This window comes from Oryzias latipes, chromosome 10, assembly GCF_053564925.1.
Source record: "Oryzias latipes strain Hd-rR chromosome 10, Olatipes_Hd-rR_3.1".
In the NCBI taxonomy this organism is placed as follows: domain Eukaryota; kingdom Metazoa; phylum Chordata; class Actinopteri; order Beloniformes; family Adrianichthyidae; genus Oryzias; species Oryzias latipes.
Genome location: NC_136246.1, coordinates 9,111,913 through 9,134,849, shown reverse-complemented (window position 1 = coordinate 9,134,849; position 22,937 = coordinate 9,111,913). Strand labels below are relative to the sequence as shown.

The 22,937-nt window shown below is 36.9% G+C and overlaps 1 protein-coding gene and 1 long non-coding RNA gene across 2 annotated transcripts; both read right to left on the bottom strand.

Annotated features, from left to right (window-relative positions):
* Window positions 1–1,566: 1,566 nt before the first annotated feature.
* Window positions 1,567–8,073, bottom strand: nitr22 (novel immune-type receptor 22). Its single transcript, NM_001137600.1, is given in 6 exon segments — window positions 1,567–1,934; window positions 2,374–2,444; window positions 5,709–5,822; window positions 7,138–7,476; window positions 7,568–7,909; window positions 8,031–8,073. Coding segments are annotated over 6 exon segments (1,056 nt in total). The 3' UTR covers window positions 1,567–1,787.
* Window positions 8,074–17,035: 8,962 nt separating this feature from the next.
* LOC144994699 (uncharacterized) lies at window positions 17,036–22,653 on the bottom strand. The gene is made up of 3 exons (XR_013658296.1): window positions 22,109–22,653; window positions 20,718–20,776; window positions 17,036–19,440 (listed from the first exon to the last, which is right to left on the bottom strand). It is a non-coding gene; the product is annotated as an uncharacterized LOC144994699 (long non-coding RNA).
* Window positions 22,654–22,937: the final 284 nt, after the last annotated feature.

Below are 22,937 nucleotides of genomic sequence, written 5' to 3'. Positions count from 1 at the left end.
GTGTTTTTCAACCTTTTTTGAGCCACGGCACACTTTAACCTTGACAAAAATCCCGCGGCACACCAGCATCCAAAAAAAAAACCAAAAAAACAGAAATTCATGGTCTGTATTGATCGACAGCCCCCCCCCCCCCCCCCCCCCCCGCAATCTCACGTGCATTTTTGTGATAATTGCGGCCGGAAAAGCAGGAAATTGCGGCTGTTTTTTCTAAGAGATGAAATGAAAGTTAAATTAGAAAATTTAGAAACTGTTTGTTTGTTGGGGTTTCAAGGCGTCTCGCAAGGACAACTCATTGTGCGCTGGGACACTGGCCCTTTAAGTCAATGCATCATGGGAGATGTAGTGTGAAAAGTGCCGAAAACTTGCAGAAAGACTGGCGTCTCTGAGCTTTATTGTATTGTCCACTTGTTTCACGGTCTGACACCGGACTCTGTGGATAGCTACACCGCTAAAGAAGAGCTTTAGCTGGTATTTTTGTTAGAACTGAGCGACTTTATCAGCAGAATTAAGAACAAGGAAGTGAAGACTTTAAGCACTTCTGATTGGTCAGACTGATGACATGTGATTAAGCCTTCAAGAATGATTGGTGGAGACAGTTAAAGGGACGGGACTTTTCCGCAAACTGTCATAGCTGCAGGTAAATCGCGGTAAAGCAATCCTTATCAAAATGTCTTTAATAGAATTAAATAAACACAAAGAAAAAGTAATTTTAAGATATTTCATATTCCTAACTACTCAGTGTTTTATCAGGGCCTGTTTGGATGAACAAAGAGCAGATATCCTGGAGATGGGAAATGTTTTTAGATCAGTGAATGATTAATGAGGGCAATTTCTCCACGGCACACTTGACCATCTCCCACGGCACACTAGTGTGCCGCGGCACACTGGTTGAAAAACACTGGCATAGAAAACATGCATAGAAAAAACACATGCTTGTTATTCTAGCATAAATCATTTTAAATTTGATTCTGTCAGGTTAGGTTATATGGACAGTGTTTCCATAGTCCTAATGTATAGTTGCCCAATCCAAAATTTCAAATCAAATTCCCCCCTACATATGAATAAATACACACCAATTTTTATTTTTTATTCTAAGAAATTATAAACTTTTATGCTCTCTGACACATGTGCTTTGAAGGAACTTCCCCTCTACAACCATATTTTGCTTTGCAGCGGCTTACATTTATGCTAAGAGGTCGAAGGCACATAACAAGCAGTTTTGGTCCCTAGATGGAACCTTAGGGCACATGAGAGGTTAGAACAACACTCCCCCTGCAAAGAAGGGGCCTGGCCACTCAAGCAGAATGATGTCTAGAATATTTTTCTCAGATCCAGTTAACTTGGGTTTTGAACCCATATCATGCCTTAAAGGCATTTGTGACAAAAGCATTATTTATTCTTCTGCATGTACTTTTATTTGACTTAATACAATTGTACAGCCCTTTGGGTTTGTGGGAATTTTTAAGAAGCTTTTAAGATATAGTTGTATGAGACTGGAATGGATTAGAACTTGCCCTACATTGTACACCAGTTCCACACTTTATAACACAGTAACAGCACACCGTGTAGAACAAAAACATTCATGTTTTAATGTCAATATTTCCAAACTCAATCTTTAATATAGGTTAAAAAAAAGAATGTATTTAAATTTAGATATTTAATTGTACCAACTTCAAAACAGCAGATGTCCCTTATGTTAAGCTGTCTAAATCTTCTTTAATATTACTGCACAGAATTATATAGACGTCTTTTTTATTTAACTCCACATGAATCACAGAACAGTGTCTTCAGTCCTCATTAGCCTCTCCATCACTGAAGTGTCTCACAGTTGAATATATGGATTCTTCCTTAAACTTCCTCTTTTTCTTCGGCCATTTGGTTTTCCGTGAGAAGTGCAATGCGGCATAGTTTATTTCAGGTCCTTCAACTTCCTGCTAAGAAAAAAAAAAAACTGTTAATTTTTACTACTACAGTTTTAAAATCAATACACCTATATTATAGGAAAGGTTAACTGAAGGTTCTGTTTGCTGCAAGATTAAACTTTTAATGTCGAGATGGAAAGTAAGACGTAGCATACAGAGATGCAGTGTGTTGTTAGCTATGCAGATGATTGATACTATTCTGTTAAAAGAAAAATTAAAGATGGTAATCAAAAGCTTTAAACCATACCCAAAATACATTTAGTGTGAGTATTTGCTTTTGCATTTTCACTAAGATCTAAATTTTATTTTTAAAGAGTATTTTTAGCGGTTACATTTATTTACTTTGTTTTTTTAAACAGATTTTGTATCTGATTTACGATGTCTTGGTATTATAGTCATGACAAACAAAGTTTAAGAAGCTTCAAAATCCCACTGTGTCTGTTACATTTACCTCATTGTTCAAATGGGTTTCTGGTAATATGTCTCGTTCAGCAGGAAGGAACGTTGTAGGATTTCCTGTTTCTAGAAAGAAAATACAAGCAGCAATAAGTAAGGTGATTCCAGCATTTTAAATGGGTAAAGATTTGAATATTATTTATTTTATATATTTAATAATATAAAATTGAGGATTTTAATATTTCATGTGCTCATTGATAAAAACGACAAAACAAATGCAACAAAGTAAAGAACGTTCCCGACCAACACTTACTGTGCAATACATACACACCAACAGATATACAGTAAATGACAACTCAATTGATTTTTTTTGTCTTTTTACTTCTACAATCAGGAAGCACTTTTACTGTGAAACGTTGGGTTGATAAAGTCTATGTCTCTATTTCCAAAATATAAGAACTGCAGCCAGCTGTGTCTTTAAGCATTAAGTGATCTTTTTGTGTCTGGTTTCAACAAGAAGCCTTTGACCATAAGTTAGCTTTAGAGATATTAGAGAGCGTGGTTTTTGTGATGTGAGTTGTACTCAAAAGTAAAATCCAAGTCTAAAACAATATGTAGACATATGTGAATTTTTACATAAATGCAGAATAGATTAAAACATTTTAAAACGGATTTGTCCCCTAAAGGGTATTATTAGCAAGTTGGATTGGGTGGAGGAAGGTTTCAGGTGTGATGTTTAACAAAAGAGTGTTGTCAAGAATGAAAAGAAAGGTGTAGAGGACTGTTGTGAGAGCAGCCATGTTGTGGGTTTAAAGACTTTGAGAAAGAGACAGGAAGCAGAGCTGGAGGAAGTAGAGATAAAGACATTGAGGTTTCCATTTGGGAGTGATGAGGATGGATTTGTCATGTTTCGTCAAGTTCCTGTCTGACATTTGTGTCCTCGTGTGTCGCTTCCTGTTTTCTTTTGAAAGTTCTTCCGTTTCCTGTTCATGTCTGTTTTCCCCACAGCTGTAGTCCTAATAATCCCTGATCGTTCCCACCTGTGCTGTCCCTCCTCATATGTATTTATGGTCTGTGCCTCCCTCTGTCCTGTGCCTGATTATCTTGTGTAGATGTTTAACAATCCCTACGCCTATCTCAGGTTATCAGGAATAAAAGTTTTCCAAGAACTCTGCATCTGAGTCCTCGCCATTCTGTGGTCCTTGTCAGGATTGAATCAGGAATCAATCCAGCAGAGGAACAGATCAAGGTTGATGTTTTGGAGACAAATACTGGGCAGAAGTTTGAGAGTGCTTTTGATAAGTTGAGAGAAGGAGGATGTTGGCAGAAGGATGCTATGGTTGGAGCTACTGGGAAAGAGTCCAAAGAGGAGGTTCATGGATGTAGAGAAGAAGTACATGACAGTGTACATGAAGAAGATAGATATAGGGCTGGGTATCACCAAATAATTTCCAGAATCGATTCGATTCACCAGAGCCTGGATTGTTTTGAATTTTGATTCTGTCGATTCACTTGATTCGATTTTGGATTTACACAGTTTACACAATCAGACATATTTGTATAGAAACACAATATGATCTATATATGTTTTGAAGATATTCAAACTTATCTGATAAAGTTCACAAACTGTAAAATATACGAGTGAAATAATAAACCAGTGAGATTGTTAACACCATATAGAAGGCCCAACAAAAATGTGCAGATCATTCTATTCCTCCTCTCTTGGAGGGCATTTCAGTTTGGCCACTAGGTGGAGCTTGCACTATAGCATCACACTTTATTCCAGATGATTTGAGAAAAAATGGTGCTTTAAACCACAAATGGTAACATTTAAAAAAATGTTTCGTTAAAACAGAGTTTGGAAAATTCATGCCTGCGAGTATGCACAACTGTACATTTAGTCTGCAATGTATGTTTAGGTCGACCGAGCGTTAGCATTCACTGTCCTATGGGAAATTCCATTATACGTTGGCATTAAGTAAGCAATCTCTATTTTTATGGATTGATTATTGATTTATTAAGCTTGGATCGATTCAAATTGATCAATTGATTTTTTCAACCCAGCCTGAATAGAGAGTCTAGGATTAGATGGAGGTGGATAACACATACAAATAAAGCAGTACTAGTATAGAACAGGTTAGTATGCCTCTAGATAAAATACAAAACCTAATGTCTGTAAAGGCTTGACAGGATATGATGGTGTGTTCTGATATGACAGGTATTTATCATAAATATGAAAATTAAAAACTTGAAAAAGAGATCAAGTACTCCAAGCTAGTCTTTGGCCTGTTTAAAACTGCCTTTGAAGTGTAGAGAGAGTATTGGCAACTGAATAAAGCAATGATGGCAGACAAAAAGAAAGGTCTGTGTCAGCACTGTTACAGACATCTACAGTGTGAGAGGATATGTTCTAAAGAGGCTAAGGCATATACATCAACCTACATGTGACGGTTGCAAAACATAAATAGGAAAGAAAAATGCTGTCAAAACTTCCTTCCCATGTAGCTATTTATGTTTTAACCAGCCTACAGTGGAGGAAGGCATATGCAAATAAAGTCCTAACTGTGTGAACACAGTGCCATAAACAATATACAAAAGTGGCCACATAAAGACCTCAAAAAAAAAAAAACTTTTTTTTTTTTACATTTGTATTCTGTGATATTTCCAATGTGCTGTGTAACATTTTTGCCAAGTATCACAGTGAATTGCCTCTATACTTAACCTTATATATAACCATTCTTGGACCCCTATCTAATTAGTATCATCCAAACTTTCCTTATAAACCCATTGCATATAACTTATAAAATGGCTACTTCCATGAAATCTCAAAAACACTTCTGGCGGGAAAAGTTTTGCTAATAGTGTTACCTTTTATCTACATTTTGTATTTTATAAATACAATTATATCATGTCATAAATGTGTGTTTAACATTTGAGACAGTGGGTAATAACAGTGAAAACCCCTAATGAAAAATAAAAACAAAGAAAGATATATAGAAATAAATTGAACTGAAGTCATACCCTACCCAAATCTTGAGATTTGTGTTATTTCATGCCCCCTTGTGCTTTACTGATGTATTTGTCTCTTACCTCTGTGTGTCTGAGCAAACTGCTGGGTACATTATATGTTACATCTGAGTAATACCAAATGGACATGCATTTTACTACGACTACTTTTACTGTTTCACACAATATTAAATTTTTTAAAAGAGCTTTAGAGAAAATCTGAGGATGTGAGCAAGTGCAGTTTTGTTTTCAGAACATTTAGATTTAATTTCAGCAGTATTAACATTAAATAATGGCTTCTTTTCAGACTAGAACTAGGAGCTTCTCCAAAATGTTTCTTTGGGGTGCATCGATTTACTAAATATCAATCAAATTTGAACATACCTTTGCACTGGTCACAAACTTGGGTTTGCTTTCTTCTTATAAGAATCAAAGAGAAAGTCACAAGTAAACTGCAGGTCAACCCCAATATGATGACATACGGGCAGAGTTCTTTTTCTGGAGTCATAAAATAAACACAGTTATTGAAACATTGATCCACTTTACATTTACAGAGCACATATTTGAGTGACTGAGCATACACTTAACAAATGCAATCATCTGTGAACGTCATATGCTGTTGGAGGTGGCTTATCCGTTCAGCTGCAATTCATATCTCTAATTGTCTGAACAACCGACCCACTGAATGTTTTAATTCTGCTGCGAAAACATGGGACGGATTTTGTGTCTGGATGTTTAGGAAAGAAGGAATTGTTGCTCAGTATGTGCTCGTTGTTTTTGCCATAATATCACTAAATAGTTGTCTAATAGCGAATAATGATAAATCTGTAAATCAATTTATATTCCAACCGGATTGTTCTGTCTGAAGCAAGTTGGTAATTGAATTAAATCAAATCAACCTAACCCACTAAAATTTTGTTTCAAAATGAAATAAATAATTAAAAAAATAAAATAAATACAATGTATTACAAAATACCATTTGGATTGAGGCATTACAGCGGACAACACAGATGAGATGTCAGCAGAAACTGATCAGTCCATCATTCCAGTCTAATGTGTGGAAACACTTTGAATTTAGCAAAGACATGTGACCATCCAGTGTGCTAGAATGTTCTAAGAATGTTCCCTTCGGATTATTTGGATATGAAAAAACAACAGTGGGTTAAAGTTTATGAAACTAAGATGTGAATGGATTTGACATTCATTCTTGTTTACTTGTTTTGTTTGAACACATACTTAATTTACACTTGATTATCTTAAAGAAATACGAGGAAAATTTAAAATTTCAGTTGCACTGTTCAGTACCAGGTGTTTTTCTCTGAGTCACACTGATTGAAGTTTTGGATAAAGATGCCCCAGAGAGGGTTTAGGTCAGTGAATCGGATCGTTCAAAATGAACCAATGTCGACTGTAAATTGTATCATCAACCACAAATTATGATCCCTATTCTCTAAACAAATTATTTAATTTCTCGAACCATTTTTAAATAAAATCTTTTTTTATTTCTTGCTGTGATGAAAATCCATCTGATAATGTACAGATTGGTTAATTTTGCAGTCTGTGCTGTTTTTTTTGTGTTAAAGTTACAACCTAGTTTATGTGTCAATTCTGAGTTTACTTTTTCTAATGCTTAGCAGACTGTAAAAAAAGTTTTTCAGCAAAAGAAGTAATTTCATGTATTTTTAATATATATAATGATACATCAACAAGTTTTGATCAAACATATGGTCTCGACTGAGACAAAATAGCATTTATTTTCTGTATTGCTGTGTTAAAATATAACAAATTGAATTAAGGGTGTAAAAAAACTTACTTATCAGGACTTCAGTTCCGTTACCAAACAGGATTTCTCCACGTGAGAGCACAGCACAATAGTAAACGCCGGAATCCGAAGAATTCTTCACGACTTTGGGCAGATTGTAGACACATCTCCTTTCTTTTTGAACATCACAGCCTGAATTGGTTATATAGATATTGTCTGCATGTTTTTCTGATCCAGCTTTGTACCAGAAAACTCTGTGGTCATCTGAACACTCATCTGAGCTTTCTCTGGTGTTTAACAGGACCGAACACTGCAGGTTCACTGTGTTTCCCAGCAGAACCAGCTCCACGTCGGGACTCTGTTTAACAAATTTTTGTTTCTTTTTGGGACCTGTAAGATTCAACCAAAACACATAGAAAACACATCTTATTGGATGTTTAATTTTTTACATTTAAATCCTAAACAAACCAAAAAAGACTACCTTTTACAACTAGCTGACTGCTGTTAGTGAATTTTGCTGCGTAGGATGCTCCTGCCTGACAAAGGTACATTGCTTCATCTTCTTTGCTGACATTTCTTATAAAAAGAGAATACACATCCCCCACTTTTGTGACATTAAATCTTGAGCGTTCAACATTTTTTTTTAGTGCTATGTTTGCCATGTTGCCTGTTGCCACACTTTGAATCATATACCCAAACTGAAGTTTATGCCAAAAGAACAACTGTTGGTCAGTTCCAGAGGCTGAGCATTTCAAAGTCACATTACTGCCAGTTTCAGCCTCAATCATGTGGACCAGTTCCGGTGCAAGGGATTGAGTGACTGCTGAAAAACACAGGCAAATAATTACACACTTGAAAATAATTACATTTTACCCATTTTCATAACTGTGTAGCAAAACTTAACGTTCATACATCACAGCATAGAGTATGTCAAGAACACTTACATAATGCACAGAGAAGAATGAAAGTGATCTGTCCTCCTTGCATTGTGACACAAAAACCTTCACTTGCACAAATGATATCTCACTCAAAGAGCCTTTCTACTCACTCTTGATGAAACATTTCGAAGGGGAAATGATGGTGATTGGCTGAAGTACATTAAATGGACTTCCTGCATATTTGACAAAGAAAATCATCTTATTTTTTAATTCTATTTGGTAGCATTTATGCATTTTAGGCAATCTTTTTATCTTGCTCGGTTTAAAAAATAACTGGAAAATCAAAGACATTCTGGAACATTCTGTAAAGTTAATTTATTAACACGTCTATGAAAACAAATCTTGATCATAACAGTTTTATAATGATCAAATAAGGTGGAGCACATTGGAAAATGTACCATTTCTGACATTTAATAAATTGAATAAAATTATTTTTTTGTTTCAAACCAAGAAAAAGGTTCAGCTTATTCCCCACCCACTCACAGCTTTGTTTACAGCTCTCACAAACCACTTTAAATTGTTTGCATATACAACTATAGCAAACTGTAACACTGACAACCTGGCATTTAATCTGATCGTGACTGAAAGGGCTACAACAGAATCCCTTGACTAAGTAGAAATAGTTAGGAGCAAGTACAAAAGTTGTGAAAGAAAATTATTGAACAACTTCCATCAGACCATCATTCAGTTGGTAAAATAGATTTTAAACTTGTGTTCCTCAGTCACATTTTGGGTTGTTAAGTAATTTCACACCCTGTCAAAGATAAAGTAGTGCTTCTAATTTTGGTGTTCTAATAAAAAGTCTGGAGATTGTTTAACTTTTGTAGATTTGATAGATTCTAAATAATTGAAGATGTTCATTTGTTGAATTTGCTGCATTATGAGGTAATATTTACAGAAATCAAAATCTACTCCAATCAAAAACATCTTAATAGATCAAGTTTTTATTTTATTTTATTTTTTTAACTTGTTCTTTCAGACAACTTAGCAGACAGATAAGAGCTGAAGGCATTTTGTGTTGGACAGGTCTTACTATTACAAAAAGAGGTTATATAACTTTAAAAAAACAGAGTGTAAATTTGTATAAACCCTTTATTGTTACTTTTTTATGTTTTATTTCTTTGTTACATTTAGTGTGCGTGGTGAGGGAGAGGGGAAGAATGTGAGCGGGGTGGAAAAAAATAAAAGGAAGAGAGGTGGAGAATGTGGGGGATACAAGCGCTGATTTGAACAAGTTATTATTTTAAGCTGTAACAATTATACCAGATCTGCTGGAAAGACAAATATTACATCAAACGTGAAATACTGACACGAAGATGAGCGGAAGACATCTGTCCATCAATGCACTGTTGGTTAGGAGGAGGGATGAAGCAGACAGGGAGCAGTGTGGCAGTGTGCACGTGGGGGTGGAGATACATGCATGCTGCCGAAGTGAACCGTGTGTTTATAAGGGGAAACAGATCCTACCCAGCTCGACCCGCCAGACCAGGAAGGGGGGGAACCCCAGGCCAGGGGCGCCCCAGGTGACGAGACGCAAGCAGCCCGGGAAAGGGGGAGGAGGACAGGCGTGCTTAGCCATACCAGGCGGCAGCCAAGGACGAAGCCAGTGCCCCGAGAACCCATGAGCCGCCCACCACCCAGCCAGAGCCCCGTCTCCGCAAGCCAGACCTGACCCAAGCAACCCAGAGATCACCGCGCAACCACAGCTCCACCCCCCCACTACTCTACCCTCTACAACCTTCCTCACCCGCCATATCATTTGACCCCTCCTCGCATACCCCCCCTAATGCCCTCCCCTGCAATGGGTAGAGAGAGCCCCAGAGGAACCCGGCGAGCCAGCCCCAAGGTCTGTCCCAAACATGCACTCACGCACACATGCTCACAATCTTCTGGATGCCCCCCACCCCCCGTCGCCACGCAATAACCCTGTCCAGCCGAACGACCCCCCAGCACCGCACGCCCGACCACCACTACAGCCGGCGGGATACCCACAAACCTGGTCGCCCTGAAAGCACCAGGAGCAAAAATTATTGTCTCTGTCTTGTTAGGGTTCAGGAGTAAAAGGTTGTCATTTGACCAAACTCTAATGCTGGCCAAGCAGTCTAATAGATTTGATAAATTTGTGTAATTATTTTTTCCAAAGGAGCAATAAAGTTGAATGTCATCAGCGTAAAGATGATAAGAAATGTTCGAAAATTTGCTGATAAGTCTCCCAAGGGGAATCATGTAGAGAGTGAATAGAATGGGTCCCAATACAGAACCTTAAGGTAGAGAGTCAACACAGACCTTATAGGATCTATCACTGAAATAGGAGACAAACCAGCTTAGGACAGAACCAGATAAACCGAAGTCGTTATGAAGACGTTCGAGCATGGTGGTTTACAGTTTCAAATACAGATTTTAAGTCTAAAAGAACGAGAAGGGTGTATTGACCAGAATCTGTCGCCATGAGCACATTATTGGAAACTTTTAAAAGAGCTGTTTCAGTTGAGTGGTTCTTTTTAAAGCCAGATTGGAAAACGTCACAAATATTCTAAGAATGACCTTAGTTGCTCTGCTACAACCTTCTCCAAGATCTTAGCAATAAAAGGAAGTTTTGAAATGGGACGGAAATTATTTTGATCAGAGTGGTCCAAGTTAGGTTTTTCAAGTACAGGATATATTATAGCATGCTTCAGAAAGGAAGGAACAGATCCACACGTCAAGGAGAGATTTATAAGGTCAACCACGGCAGCACCAATACACTCAAACACTTTGAGAAAAATGGGAGTTGGAATTATATCGAGGGGGCAAGATGAGGGCTTGATCTTATTGAGCAGAGAATGGATGTCCTCCACTGTGACTGGAGAAAAATTAGACCAAGTCTGTGAGAATTGAGGGGATGGTGGTGGCCGAGAACCGACTAAAGGAGGGGATGTTATGTCCAACATCAGAGAAAAGGTCTAGAGAAAAGTGCTACAACCAGACTGAGAAAGATTTGAGGGAGTTGAGAGGAGGAGGGTGATGATGATGTAAGAGTGTTTATGGTATTAAAAGAGTTTTGGGGTTTCTTTTGTTCATTGAAATAAGTTTATGAAAAATGTTGACCTAGCTTGTTTTATGTCATTTAGGGTGGAGATCAGTTCTTTAAGATGCAGCCTGTGCACCTCCAGTTTTGTTGTTTTCCAAAGACGTTCCAAAGAATCTACATCGTTAAAATGATTAAAAGAGTTTGCATCAAACAGATCTGTGAATCTATCCGATACATTCTGACTTAAAATCCTCCGCTGCATTCTAACAGGTGTGGGTAAAGATGGGCGGGGGGAAATCAAACTAAAGAAAATCCAGCAGTGATCACTGATGTGACTGTCTTTAACTCTAAGCTGCTTAATATCTAGATCTAGGGAGAAGACTAGGTCCAGAGTGTGTCCTTTGTCATGGGTGGGAACAGAAACATGTTGAATCAAGTTAAAAGACTCAGTTATAAATAATAATTCTGAGGCAGAGGCACAGGAAGAGTCATCAATGTGGATATTAAAATCACCCATTATGAGTACAGAGTTAAAATTTATAATACCTGATAAAAACTCGGCAAACTCATCTAAAAATACCCGTGCAGGGCCAGGAGGTCAGTAAATTAAAATGCAATAAAACGGAGAGTCAGATCCAACCTTGGTAATCTGCAGTTCAAATGAGCTGAAAGAATTCGACCTCAGCTTTGAACAGGGGGAAATATCCCGGAAAACGACAGCCAGATGGATGGATGGATGGATGGATTCCTTTGTTCTTCCATGAAGCAAAGTGAATCATGTTTTTGCTAATTAAAATGTCAGGGTTATTCCAAATGGGGGTGAGTCGGCATGGAAATAATGTGAGGTTCTTTTTTTTAAGAAAATCCCACCTGGCTGTTAGAGATGAGCTGATGTTGAAACTTCTGAAGCATTTGTGTTGTTTAATTTTAGAACTGAATAAAGGTAAATTAGAAATATCTAGGTTATCACAGAGATTATGCTCTATATCTAGCCAAGATTTATCTAACACACCAGGATTAAGCCATTTTTGGACATAAACCAATCTGTTCGCGGAGTAGTAGTACTCTATCTTTTTTGTTTTTTTAATAGTTTTCACACTGATCCTCGGTGGTTTACCTTCCCAAAGGAATTGGGAAATGAATGAGTCTGATGATTTGGACCAAGTAGTTGGAGGTTTGGAAGGAATCATTGAAAACAGGTAGTTAATTTTGGGAAAAAATCGTCATTTTTATGGTTGCAACTCTCCCTAGGAAATGGGTAGAGTTTTCCATCTAGTGAGATCAGCCTCAGTTGTTTTAAGCAGTTGGGTGTGGTTTAGCTTGAATAGATCAGAAAGCCATGAAAAAACATTTATATCTAAGTACTTTATGTTGCCGGTTTATAGTTTAATAGGTGATGGATTTAGATAATTGCAATTAATTGGCAGAATTGTGCTTTTAGACCAGTTTATAGAGTATTCCGAAACTGAGTAAAATGTATTAATTAGGGAGATGATTTGGTAGATGGAAGATTGTGAATTTGGACTAAATAGTAAAACATCATCTGCATTAAGACTTATTTTGTGTTCTAGATTTTGGGTTTGAATGCCTTCAATGTCTCGACTTTGCCTAATTGCAGCAGCTAGAGGTTCAATAAATAGTGCAAATAAAGACGGAGATGGTGGACAGCCTTGTCTGGTTCCTCTTTGTAAGTTAAAGCTTGGAGATGTTTGATCATTTGTTCTGATGCGAGCATTAGGAGAGGCATATAATATTTTAATCCAGTTAATAAACAATTTTCCAAAGCCAAATTTATTCAAGGTGGCTATTAAAAATTTCAAGTTGACCCGATCAAATGCCTTTTCTGCGTCCAGTGACAAAATGGTTGCTTCTTGGTTATTGATAGTTGTATAATCTATGAGGTTGATTAAACTGCGCATGTTGGTAGATGAATGTCTACCCTTTATAAAGCCTGTTTGGTCAGGATGTATTAGAGAGGGAACTACCTTCTCCAGCCTTCCTGCTAAGGCTTTGCAGATTATTTTAAGATCTGCATTAATCAGCGACATGGGTTGATAGCTGGATGGTGATGTGGGATCTTTCCCAGGTTTCAGAAGTAAAACTATATTGGCAGAGTTCATATTTGGAGGTAGATAATTGTTTTCCTTAATTTCTATTGTCATTCTGAGAAAAATGGGGTTTTAATTTGCCAAAACTCTTTAAAAAATTCTGCTGGTAGCCGTCTGGTCCTGGGGCTTTTTTACTAGGCATGTTGGTTAATGCTTTATGTAGCTCTTCTTTAGTAAAAGGGGACTCCAGGGTTGTAATTTGTTCCTCCGTTGGTCTAGGCAAATCTATGCTATTGAGAAAACTATTAATGTCATTGGCTGAAGGATCAATTTGGGATGAGTAGAGGGATTGGTAAAAGTTTTTAAAAACAGAGTTTTTTGCGGCTAGATCATGTGTTGCGTTTTCTGTTAGGTCTATTACTGATGAAGTAGTTGTCAGTTTCTTTTTTTCTTTTGAGTTGATTTGCCAAAAATTTTCCAGATTTATTACTGTGATCAAACCTCTCCAAGCGTAGTCTCTGTAATAAGAACTGTGTTCTTTGATTAGTTATTTAATTTAATTCGATTCTTACTTTCTTTATTTGTTGCAGAGTTTGTTCATCCGGAGAGTTGCTGTAGGTTTCCTCTAACAGTCTGATTTTTTGCTCTAAATCCACAAGTTTAGAGTTTTCTTTTCTTTTTGTGGGATGAGAAGGCGATTGTTTTGCCTCTTATGACTGCTTTCCCGGCTTACCATAAAAGGCATGAGGAAATTCCTGAGTTGTCATTGTTTTGTAAATATGAGGACCATTCTTTAGCAAAATAGTCGATAAAGTTAGGGTCTCTTAGCAACGATGTATTGAACCTCCAGCTCCTTACTGAAGATGGTGATGTTTTGTTTTTTAGAGCCAGGGAAGCTGGTGCGTGGTCGCTGATAGTAATGGGGTGGATCTGTGCTTCAGTAGCTATGCTCAACAAAGAACTCTTGACCAAGAAATAATCTAGCCTGGAGTATGATTGATGAACTGTGGAAAAAAAGGTATAAGTTCTCTTTGTGGGGTGGAATGATCGCCAAATATCACAAAGACCAAAATCCTCCATGTACTGTTTAACAGTGTTTGTGGACTGCCCGGTTGTAAGATTTCCTGTGTTATTTAGCCTATCCATCTCTGGATCTAAACACGTGTTGAGGTCACCTGCAATGATTAGCGGTTTTTCTGTATGCTCAGATAGCGCAGAGAAGAAGGAATGAAAGAATGAAGGGTCATCTACATTGGGGGCGTACACAGTAGCTAAACATAGTTCCTTTTTCTGAGTGGAGAGAGTGACTATTATAAATCTTCCTTCTGGATCTATGACTTTGTTGGCTTCCGTGAATTTAACTTCCTTTTTTATCAGAATTGCTACTCCTCTCTGTCTAGAATTATAACAAGCTGAATATACGTTCGAGAAGTCTGCTGTGGCGAGAATATTCACTGATGAACTAGACATATGAGTTTCTTGAAGAAACGCAAAATCAGTTTGGAAATCTTTTAATTTGGTCATTATTTTCAGTCTCTTCTCTCTGGTTCCAGCTCTGTGCACATTCCAAGTAACTAACCTTAGGGTGGACATGCTGCTGTAAAGGTGAATGTTAGATACTGTATATTATTGATTAATGCAAAAATGAGTATGTACACATAATGGTGTGCTTGATGTTGCTATGAGGCTTTATGTATGCTGTACAGTGCATGTGATGTAATACTGGACATGTTGAGTGTCTAAGTGTGTTGTGCAGATCAGTACTATTGTAGTGTGGCTGAGTTATGTGGCAGCTTAAGTGAGGGGAAGGAAAAATTATGTGAAAAAGAAAAAAGGGAAAGGAGTGGAGAGGGGAGATAATTAAGAAAACACGGAGGGTAAAAAAAGAACAAATCTTTTAGAAACAGGTTTAAAACTGCTGAAGAGACTGGTGGTGATATTGCCGAAAGTGGAAAACCTTTATGCCCAGTGTGTCAAATACATATATTTCTCTCCCTGAGACTCACGTATATTTAACATTTGCAGCAAAACCGACTTCTTCGAAACGTTGCCTTTCTCTTGATTTTTTAACAAGTAACTGAAGTAAACACTGTCTCCTGTTCATGTGGCCAAAATGTCTGCATACCTAACAGCATGCAGAGTAGGGGCTTTGAAAGTTTATCATCCTTTCACCCTGAAGTGTTCACGAAAACACCTTCAGTTTTGGTTGGGATGTTCCATAAGGATTTTAAAGATGCTTCAACGATGTACCAAAGGTTGGCATTTTCATTACAGCTAAAAAAGCGCATTAACTTAGTACACCGTGTTTGCATTGTTTTCAAGAGCGTGCTGTATCTTTTCCATTGGTAAGCAGTTTTTTTTGTGACCTTCTTCTTTTCTGAACTGCTTCAGATGCCATCATGATAAGAGCACTCTGAAGTGGTAAAGTCCACCAATCATGCTTGAATAAAAAGGTGCAAACAGCCCACATTCAAGATGCAAGGCATGCCTTTTTTATCTAAGCAAACTGGTGGCACAGAAACTGCTGCCTTTATCTTTTTTTTCAGATTGGTGTGAAAGCAAAGTTGCATAGGTGTAGAGGCTAGAAAAAAAGTAATGAATCCAAACTTTTTCGATTGTTTTATTATGATTCGGCTGGTGAAGATTTTCTGTAATTTTTTCTGCATTTTCTGCAATCTTGAGATACAAGAACATGAGAACATGCAGCTGAAGGAAAACTGGCGGCCCACTGAAGTGGCTGTGATCAAACTTAGATCTGATCAAATTACGACAGTTTCCAGTGATGATATCGATGTACACTTGCTGTTTCCACTAATTCAGGTAGTGACTTGAGTTCATGTAAGCATTGTGATCGTTAGCTGCGCCAGCAGAAACATTTACGATGCAGTTTTTAGAAATTCTATGTCCTCATTGAAAAGAAGCTTAAAGACATACTCAAATGAAAATTATGTTTCTGGTGTTTTTAACACGTTAATGTAACTTTTTGCTCATGATGGAGGACATGTAAAAGCTCAAAATTGCATTTCTGAGTATTTCTTGATTTTAAATCTTGTGAATCAAGTGCAGGCAAAAAATGTGATTTGAAAAAACTACAGTACAATCTGCAGGCCACAAGCTCCCTGCTCCGCTCCATTCCGATGCATTCACCTGCAGACAAAGAGATCCATGTACATCTTTGTTTTTCTTGTCTGAGCAGAATCTGGATCAGAACTGTACGACTGGAAAGCTCCGATATTGCCATTTTTGTTGCAATGTTAATATTAGGTTGGGGTTGTGACGGGCTGTAAGCCAGTGGGAAAGAGTAAACAAAGTGATCATGGGAAATGTATGAGATATGACACTGTGCCATAATGTTATGTTGCCTTTTACCCTTGTGCTATCTTATGGAGTCCGGATGACCCCACCCTTACATTGACGTGTTCTCCCTATCATGACAAAGGTGGATAATGGTGGGGAGGATTTCATGTAATCCATGGACACCAGTGAAGATGATCAAGAATCATTGGGAAAAAAAGTTTCAGGGCACTGTCATGTGGGGTCCAGATGACCCAACTCTCAACCTGACGTGCCTTGGATAGCACAAAGGTTAAGACGTTTCTCTCTACCACTGATCTCATCTTATATTGATGTGAAAGGGTTCCAAACTAATCAGGAATTTGACTATACTAAGTTCAATTAAATTGAAGAAACTTAAATTTAGTAATTTGTCTGGTAAGGTGAACGATCTTCTAACTTTATTAAGATAAAAAGTACACATTGATTAAAATGTAGCAATCTTATCCCTAAAAATTATTAAAGAGTTATTTCAATAACATATCATTTTGCTTCTGGCTGTAAGTTTTCTTCTGCACTGACCTCATCATTAAAAAAACAACCAGATGGACAGTGACTGCCTTTTTGATATTTATTACAAGATTAACATGAAAATATAAACAATAGCAAAAAAGGTCCAATACAATAAGATCTGTGTATTAAGGTGTGCGAAAGTTTGTTGAATAGAAAGTAAAACATCAAAATGAACAAGAAATATTGTAATCCTAAAAACAAATGAGGTAAACCAAAAACTATAGCTGGGTGAAAAATTGCTTGCATCCACCACTTGGTTTCTTGTAGATCTTCTGACTTGGTGTGGCTGAAAGCTGTTGACATTGTTGACAGGCAACCATGATGGATTGAACGTTTTCTGGAATTTAGACTCAACATAGATAATCTAATCAGTTACAAAACAAGAAGCAAAAAGGTTGATAAACTTCAGAATAGTAGAAAAAGCAATCCACAATAAAATGAATAAAATAAATTGGAAAAAAAAAGGTCCTGGGAAATACTTGGGGAGACATCTTTTTCTGGTTATCTCTCTTTTTACTTAGCTCTCAGAATGTGCAGTTTCTTAGGTTTCATCACTGTTTTGACCCAAAAGGCGGACTTATCTAATAGCCAATAAAAGCGTATATATATTTCAGTCAGAAAAAGTTAAAATATTTAAGAACGAGAAAAGCATGTTTATTCACAAATGTTCTGAACACTTTGTGCTGTGATGTGACATTAAATGTAGTTCTTGTTGAATGAGAGGTGATGTAAAACTACAAACAATCATAAAATACTTCACATTACTTCATGAAATACTTCTGAGAGGAAGTTTGCATGATGTTTAAATGAAAGTGCTTTTATCAAAAACAAAGTTTTAACATTAACATTCAAATTCTAAAATAACAGAGAATTAACTAATAAGTTGTGATTTACAGTAAAGACATACATGCAGTTTCTTAAGTTGGATGTTTGTCAAATAAAGATAAGTCAAAACGTTATTGAAATGAACTCTTAAGCAGCATATCAATAATGATTCAATGTTTTGTAAACTCATGTGCGAATCTGGAATTAAATACTTTTGATATGTTGAACATTTCCCTAACTTCCCTAACTTGCAATATTAAACCTAATCAGAAGCCATTGTAACATTCAACACAGATCTCAGAAAGTTAAGAAAAAAGCTCACAGTCCAAAATGCACACACAATGTACAATGTCGTGAGAGACCAAAGTAATGCATGAAAAAAAAAATCAATGAAGTAGAAAACACTAAGGTTGAATCGGAATTGCTTCCCTACCCCTCTGGCTCCTCCCTATTGCTCCTGTTGTAGTGGTGTCCAGAAATTATTTTTTAAGGAGGAGCTGTAGCGACTTAGGGGTGGGTATCCCTCTGCCAGTAGGGTGATCTGCATTGCACTTGTGGCCAGAGGAGAAAAGCTTTTCTTCACGTGGGTGTGCTCTAAAGAATGGAAGTTTACGTTTAAATTAAAGTATTGGGTTTCTGTTTTTGCATGACCCTTGTTGTCATGTGCTGCATGGTGGCACAGTGGTTAGTAACCTTGTCTCACAAAAAAAAATGTCCCAGTTCTAGTCCCAGCTGGGACCTGTAGGTGAGGAGTTTGCATGTGTGGGTTTTGTCTTGCAACTCTGGCTTGACAACTTTAAATTGTGCCTAGGTGTGTGTGTTTGAGTGTGTGATTGTGGCCCTGCGACAGACTGGCAACATGTCCAGGGTGTACCCTGCCTTCACCCAACAATGGCCGGGTTAGGAACCAACAGCCCTTGACTTTGTAAGGGATAAAACGGGTTAAAAAAAATTGACGTTATTTCTAAACGTTGGCAGCTATGCACTAACGTAGATGACCGACAACTATTGATGATGTCATTAAACGGTAGTACTTATCACTCCCCTAACTTGTGCATACCTCTGAGGTGCAGTTTAGGGAGGCCTTTGCTTCAGCCCATCACCCAAGCACACAGAATGGGACAGAGAAATCTAATTGCAAATACACGTGGCAATGTTCTATTGCTGTTGTTTTTTTCTGCTGAGCAACTACTGATTAAATATGTCAGACAAAAATATATCCTTAATACAAGATGTGTATCAAAAATACATGAACACACATATTTGCATACATAAGCAAACAGTACATTTCAAGCCCTAACAACTTCAAAATATGCAGGCATTTTTGTAAAAATACTTGTGACTGGCATGTGGAACAAGCTGAGTACATGAAGTGGTGCAGAGGTAGAGCGGTCAACCTCTGAAGATAACAAGTTTGCTTCCCGCCCCTTAGGCAACACACTAACCCCCACATTGCTCCTGGTGGTTTAAGGTTGGCACCAGTATTTGGCATTGGAGCCGCCATCAGTGCGTGAATATGTGTGTGTGAATGGCACTGTGAGTGTAAAGTGCTTTTCACTTCATATTGAGATCTTCTTTGCATTTTTAACTAGAAATTGTCTTCTGTAAACTCATTTGTTCTCCTCAGGTTTTTTGTTTTCGGTGGAAACCTCAATGCTGCGTAGTTTAGCTCAGCCTCTTCATCATCCTGTAAAAGAACAATTTTACAGATTATAAATGTAGCCTAGAAATCCCTGTAATCCTGTCACTAAGGTCTGATACATTTCTTTACATAAGGCTAATTTTTTTTTTAACTTGTTCTGTCCAACAGCTAATTTGGGAAGCCCCTTCCTGTTTCAAACAGACCTTAAATGCAGTTTGCTGTTTAAAAACCTGATAATATTGTGATGTTAACAACTATGGTTAAAGAAAACTCTGAAAGTTTAAGTCTAAAACAGTTTTTAACACCCTGTTATAATCCTGCAACAAAAGACATTGCTGTTAACGGTAAACCACACGCAATGCAGCAGATCAGTCATCCCTGTAGTAAAAAAGTCCTTGTTCTTGTTATCTTTATTTTACTTTCAACAGAAATACGAACTTAAAAACAGAGACCTGATTCATCGGAGTGTAACGATTAATCAATAATTCGATTTATTCAACTAGATCGATCAGCCTAAGGCAAGTTGTTATTGGAATCGATCCATATATCAAAAAGTTATTTCAAAATGAAATGTATTGATCTATTACTGATGGAAAATACCATTTGGATTGAGACATGATAGGGTTAATTTACTACAACATAAAAATGACCAAGTTTCATCACATTGGACAAAAAACACGTGATGCAGTAAAACTGATCAGTCCATCATTCCAGTCCAAAGTGTGGAAATTCTTTGAATTTAGCAGTGACTCGATTTACCATGTAGTGTGCTAGAAGCTCTAATAAAGTCATGTTTATATTATTTGGATGTGGAGAAACAACAGTGGGCTGAACTAAATGAAACTAAATTATGATTTATGGATGGATTTGATGGATTTGACATTCATTATTGTTTACTTGTTTGTTTAATTTACACTTAATTATCTTATCATAATACTAATTGATACTTTATTCATCCCACAATGGGGAAATTCTTCTTGCAAGAAATACAAGGATTCTGGCAAACCTCACCTGCACTGTTCAGTACCACGTATTTATATCTGAGTCTCACTAGTTGAACTTTTGCTAAAGCTGTCCTGGATCCATTTTAGTTCACTGAATCAGATCGGATTGGATGGTTTATATTAACCAATATCGACTTGGAATCGTAGTGGCAACCACAGTCACAGAAATGAACCATTACTGCCCTACACCACATAAAGAGTGTCAAAAACCTGACACATCTAAATAATAATCATTTACACAGCCTCTTATATTGGTTTTATTATAGAGTTTTTGTGTTTGAAAGCGTTTAGATTGCATCTATGGTAGATGATACATACCAGGTTGGTATCATCCTCGGCTGATTTCTCTCGTTTACGATGCCTCGGAGCTGCAGCATCTGATTTAAAAAATAAATAAAAAGGGCAACATAGAGCAAAGAAAACAATAAATCAAGTAGTTTCGTACTCACAATTCATAACTAAGGGTGGAAAAGTTACTTAAAAGCAACAAGTAATACTAGATAAGGACATGTTCATATCCCAGAAGGACTCAAAGCTTAGGTTTGTGAATGACAACACGGGGTGGGTTACTCCTTATGGCAAACTTTAAAGTAATTAGAATCACTTTTATCAATCAAGATAGAACCTAGATTATAAAAGAAACTTTTAAAACAAGACCCTACTTACTTTTTTCTTATTCCCTATTATTATTTGTCTGTAACAAAAGTGATAGGTCAACAATGAGAGATTTGCTTTGTGTGTCATTGAAAAGGAAATGTGTCTTGCAAGCTAAGATATCTTTGGAGATGAAACTTAGTTTGGATCAGTCAAATGAACTAAGCTAAACAACAATTTAAAGATTACAGAAATGACTCTCCAAAGCTTTCAAACGATACTCCATCTAGTTTGGCTCCACATCCTGCTTGTAGCAGTCAGATTGAAGGTTTAAAGTTAGAGGGAGATGAGGAAAGTGATGTTATTAGGAGTGTGAAATCTGGGCTCATTATCATTGGTGGTAGTCCTAATGCAGAACAGTAAACACGATGTCCTGCAATTCTTTGCTGTGGAATAATAATAATAATACATTTTATTTAGAATGCACTTTACATTATGGGTGAAAATGGGTGTGACATAATTTAGGAGTGAGATTATTTGCTGCCATATTTTTCTACTTCAGAGCGTTGGCAGAAGAAGTGGGGTAAGTTGAGATACTGTGGGATGTTTTTGGGAAGTTCATCTCCCAATTCAAGTTTTGTTCTCAACTTTAATCACAACGAAATTAAAGCTTAATAAATCCTATTATTTGTATTATGTATAATGAAAATTCAATTAGGATCAAACTAAATAAAAATCTAAAAAACTTTGATATGAAAATGTTTTTTTGTTTTGCTCTGTTTTCAGTGATACTTCTAGTGGCACAAGAAAGTTGCACTTAATCCTACATACTAAAGATTTTGATATGAGCCATGATAGAGAACTTCAAACTGCAGTCCATTTCGGTAAATTTAATGACACTGCAATCAGCCTGAGGTCAGGCTCTTAACTCAGTTTTCTACACTATACCTCCATAAATTCTGATTCTCTATTCACTAAAGAAAAAAAGGGGAAAAAAAGTTATCTATAAATTAAAATCCTTGAAAAATAAAAAATCTTTGATGCACCAAGAAAAAAAAATATGTACTGCATAGGATAACAGTATGTGATACTTGCAGTAAACATGGTAAACGTACCTTTGCTGTGCTCACAACAACCCTTTCCTACGATGACGATTAAAGCGGTATTCACAAGGACGCTGCAAACCAACAGTGTTCCAAGTATGAGGAGATAAAGGAACTCAGGTTGTTCTGGGATGAGAAAGACATAAAAAAAAAATGTTTTTACAGTTTATATTTCTATTACTTCTGCAGTTTTTGTGTTAGTTGTTGAAAATGTTAAGAAAATGATTGCAGTTTGAAGCGCTTTTATTTGAATTATTGTCCAGACAAATGCAGCCGTTTCTAAAGTAAAAACTAATTTGTTCCCACGAAATAACTGTGACCTTTCACACGCCCAATATTTTCAACTGGAAATTAACCTAATTGCTTTCGGGTACATCTTTATGGTAAATAAGATAACCGATTAAAAGCAGTAATAAAATATATTTTGCAATTGCCTCATTAATGTTTCTGTTGACTATAAGGTGATCGCTGCGGGATGGGGAAGCAGCAATAATAAATAGATCCCCTAGTTTGATTCTTGTTCTGAATTTTCCCCTGTTGAACTAATGTGGGTCACAGAGACAAGGAAGTAGCGGCGGAAAGCAACTTTTGCAGCAGGACGGAGTGAACTGCATGTCTCCAATGCATTGTAAAGAGATATACACAGACAGAAATTTGAATATTACCATATTGTGGGAATATTTATGATCATGGGCTCCGCATAAATGTCTTATTTTTCTCAAATTTGAATCCAAAATTTAAATTGGAGCACCTCTACGTTCTCCTTACGTTTCCCATGTAAGGCAAACTCAAAGCATAATTTCAATTTTTAAATGTAAACTTTTTACCCACTGCCCTTACT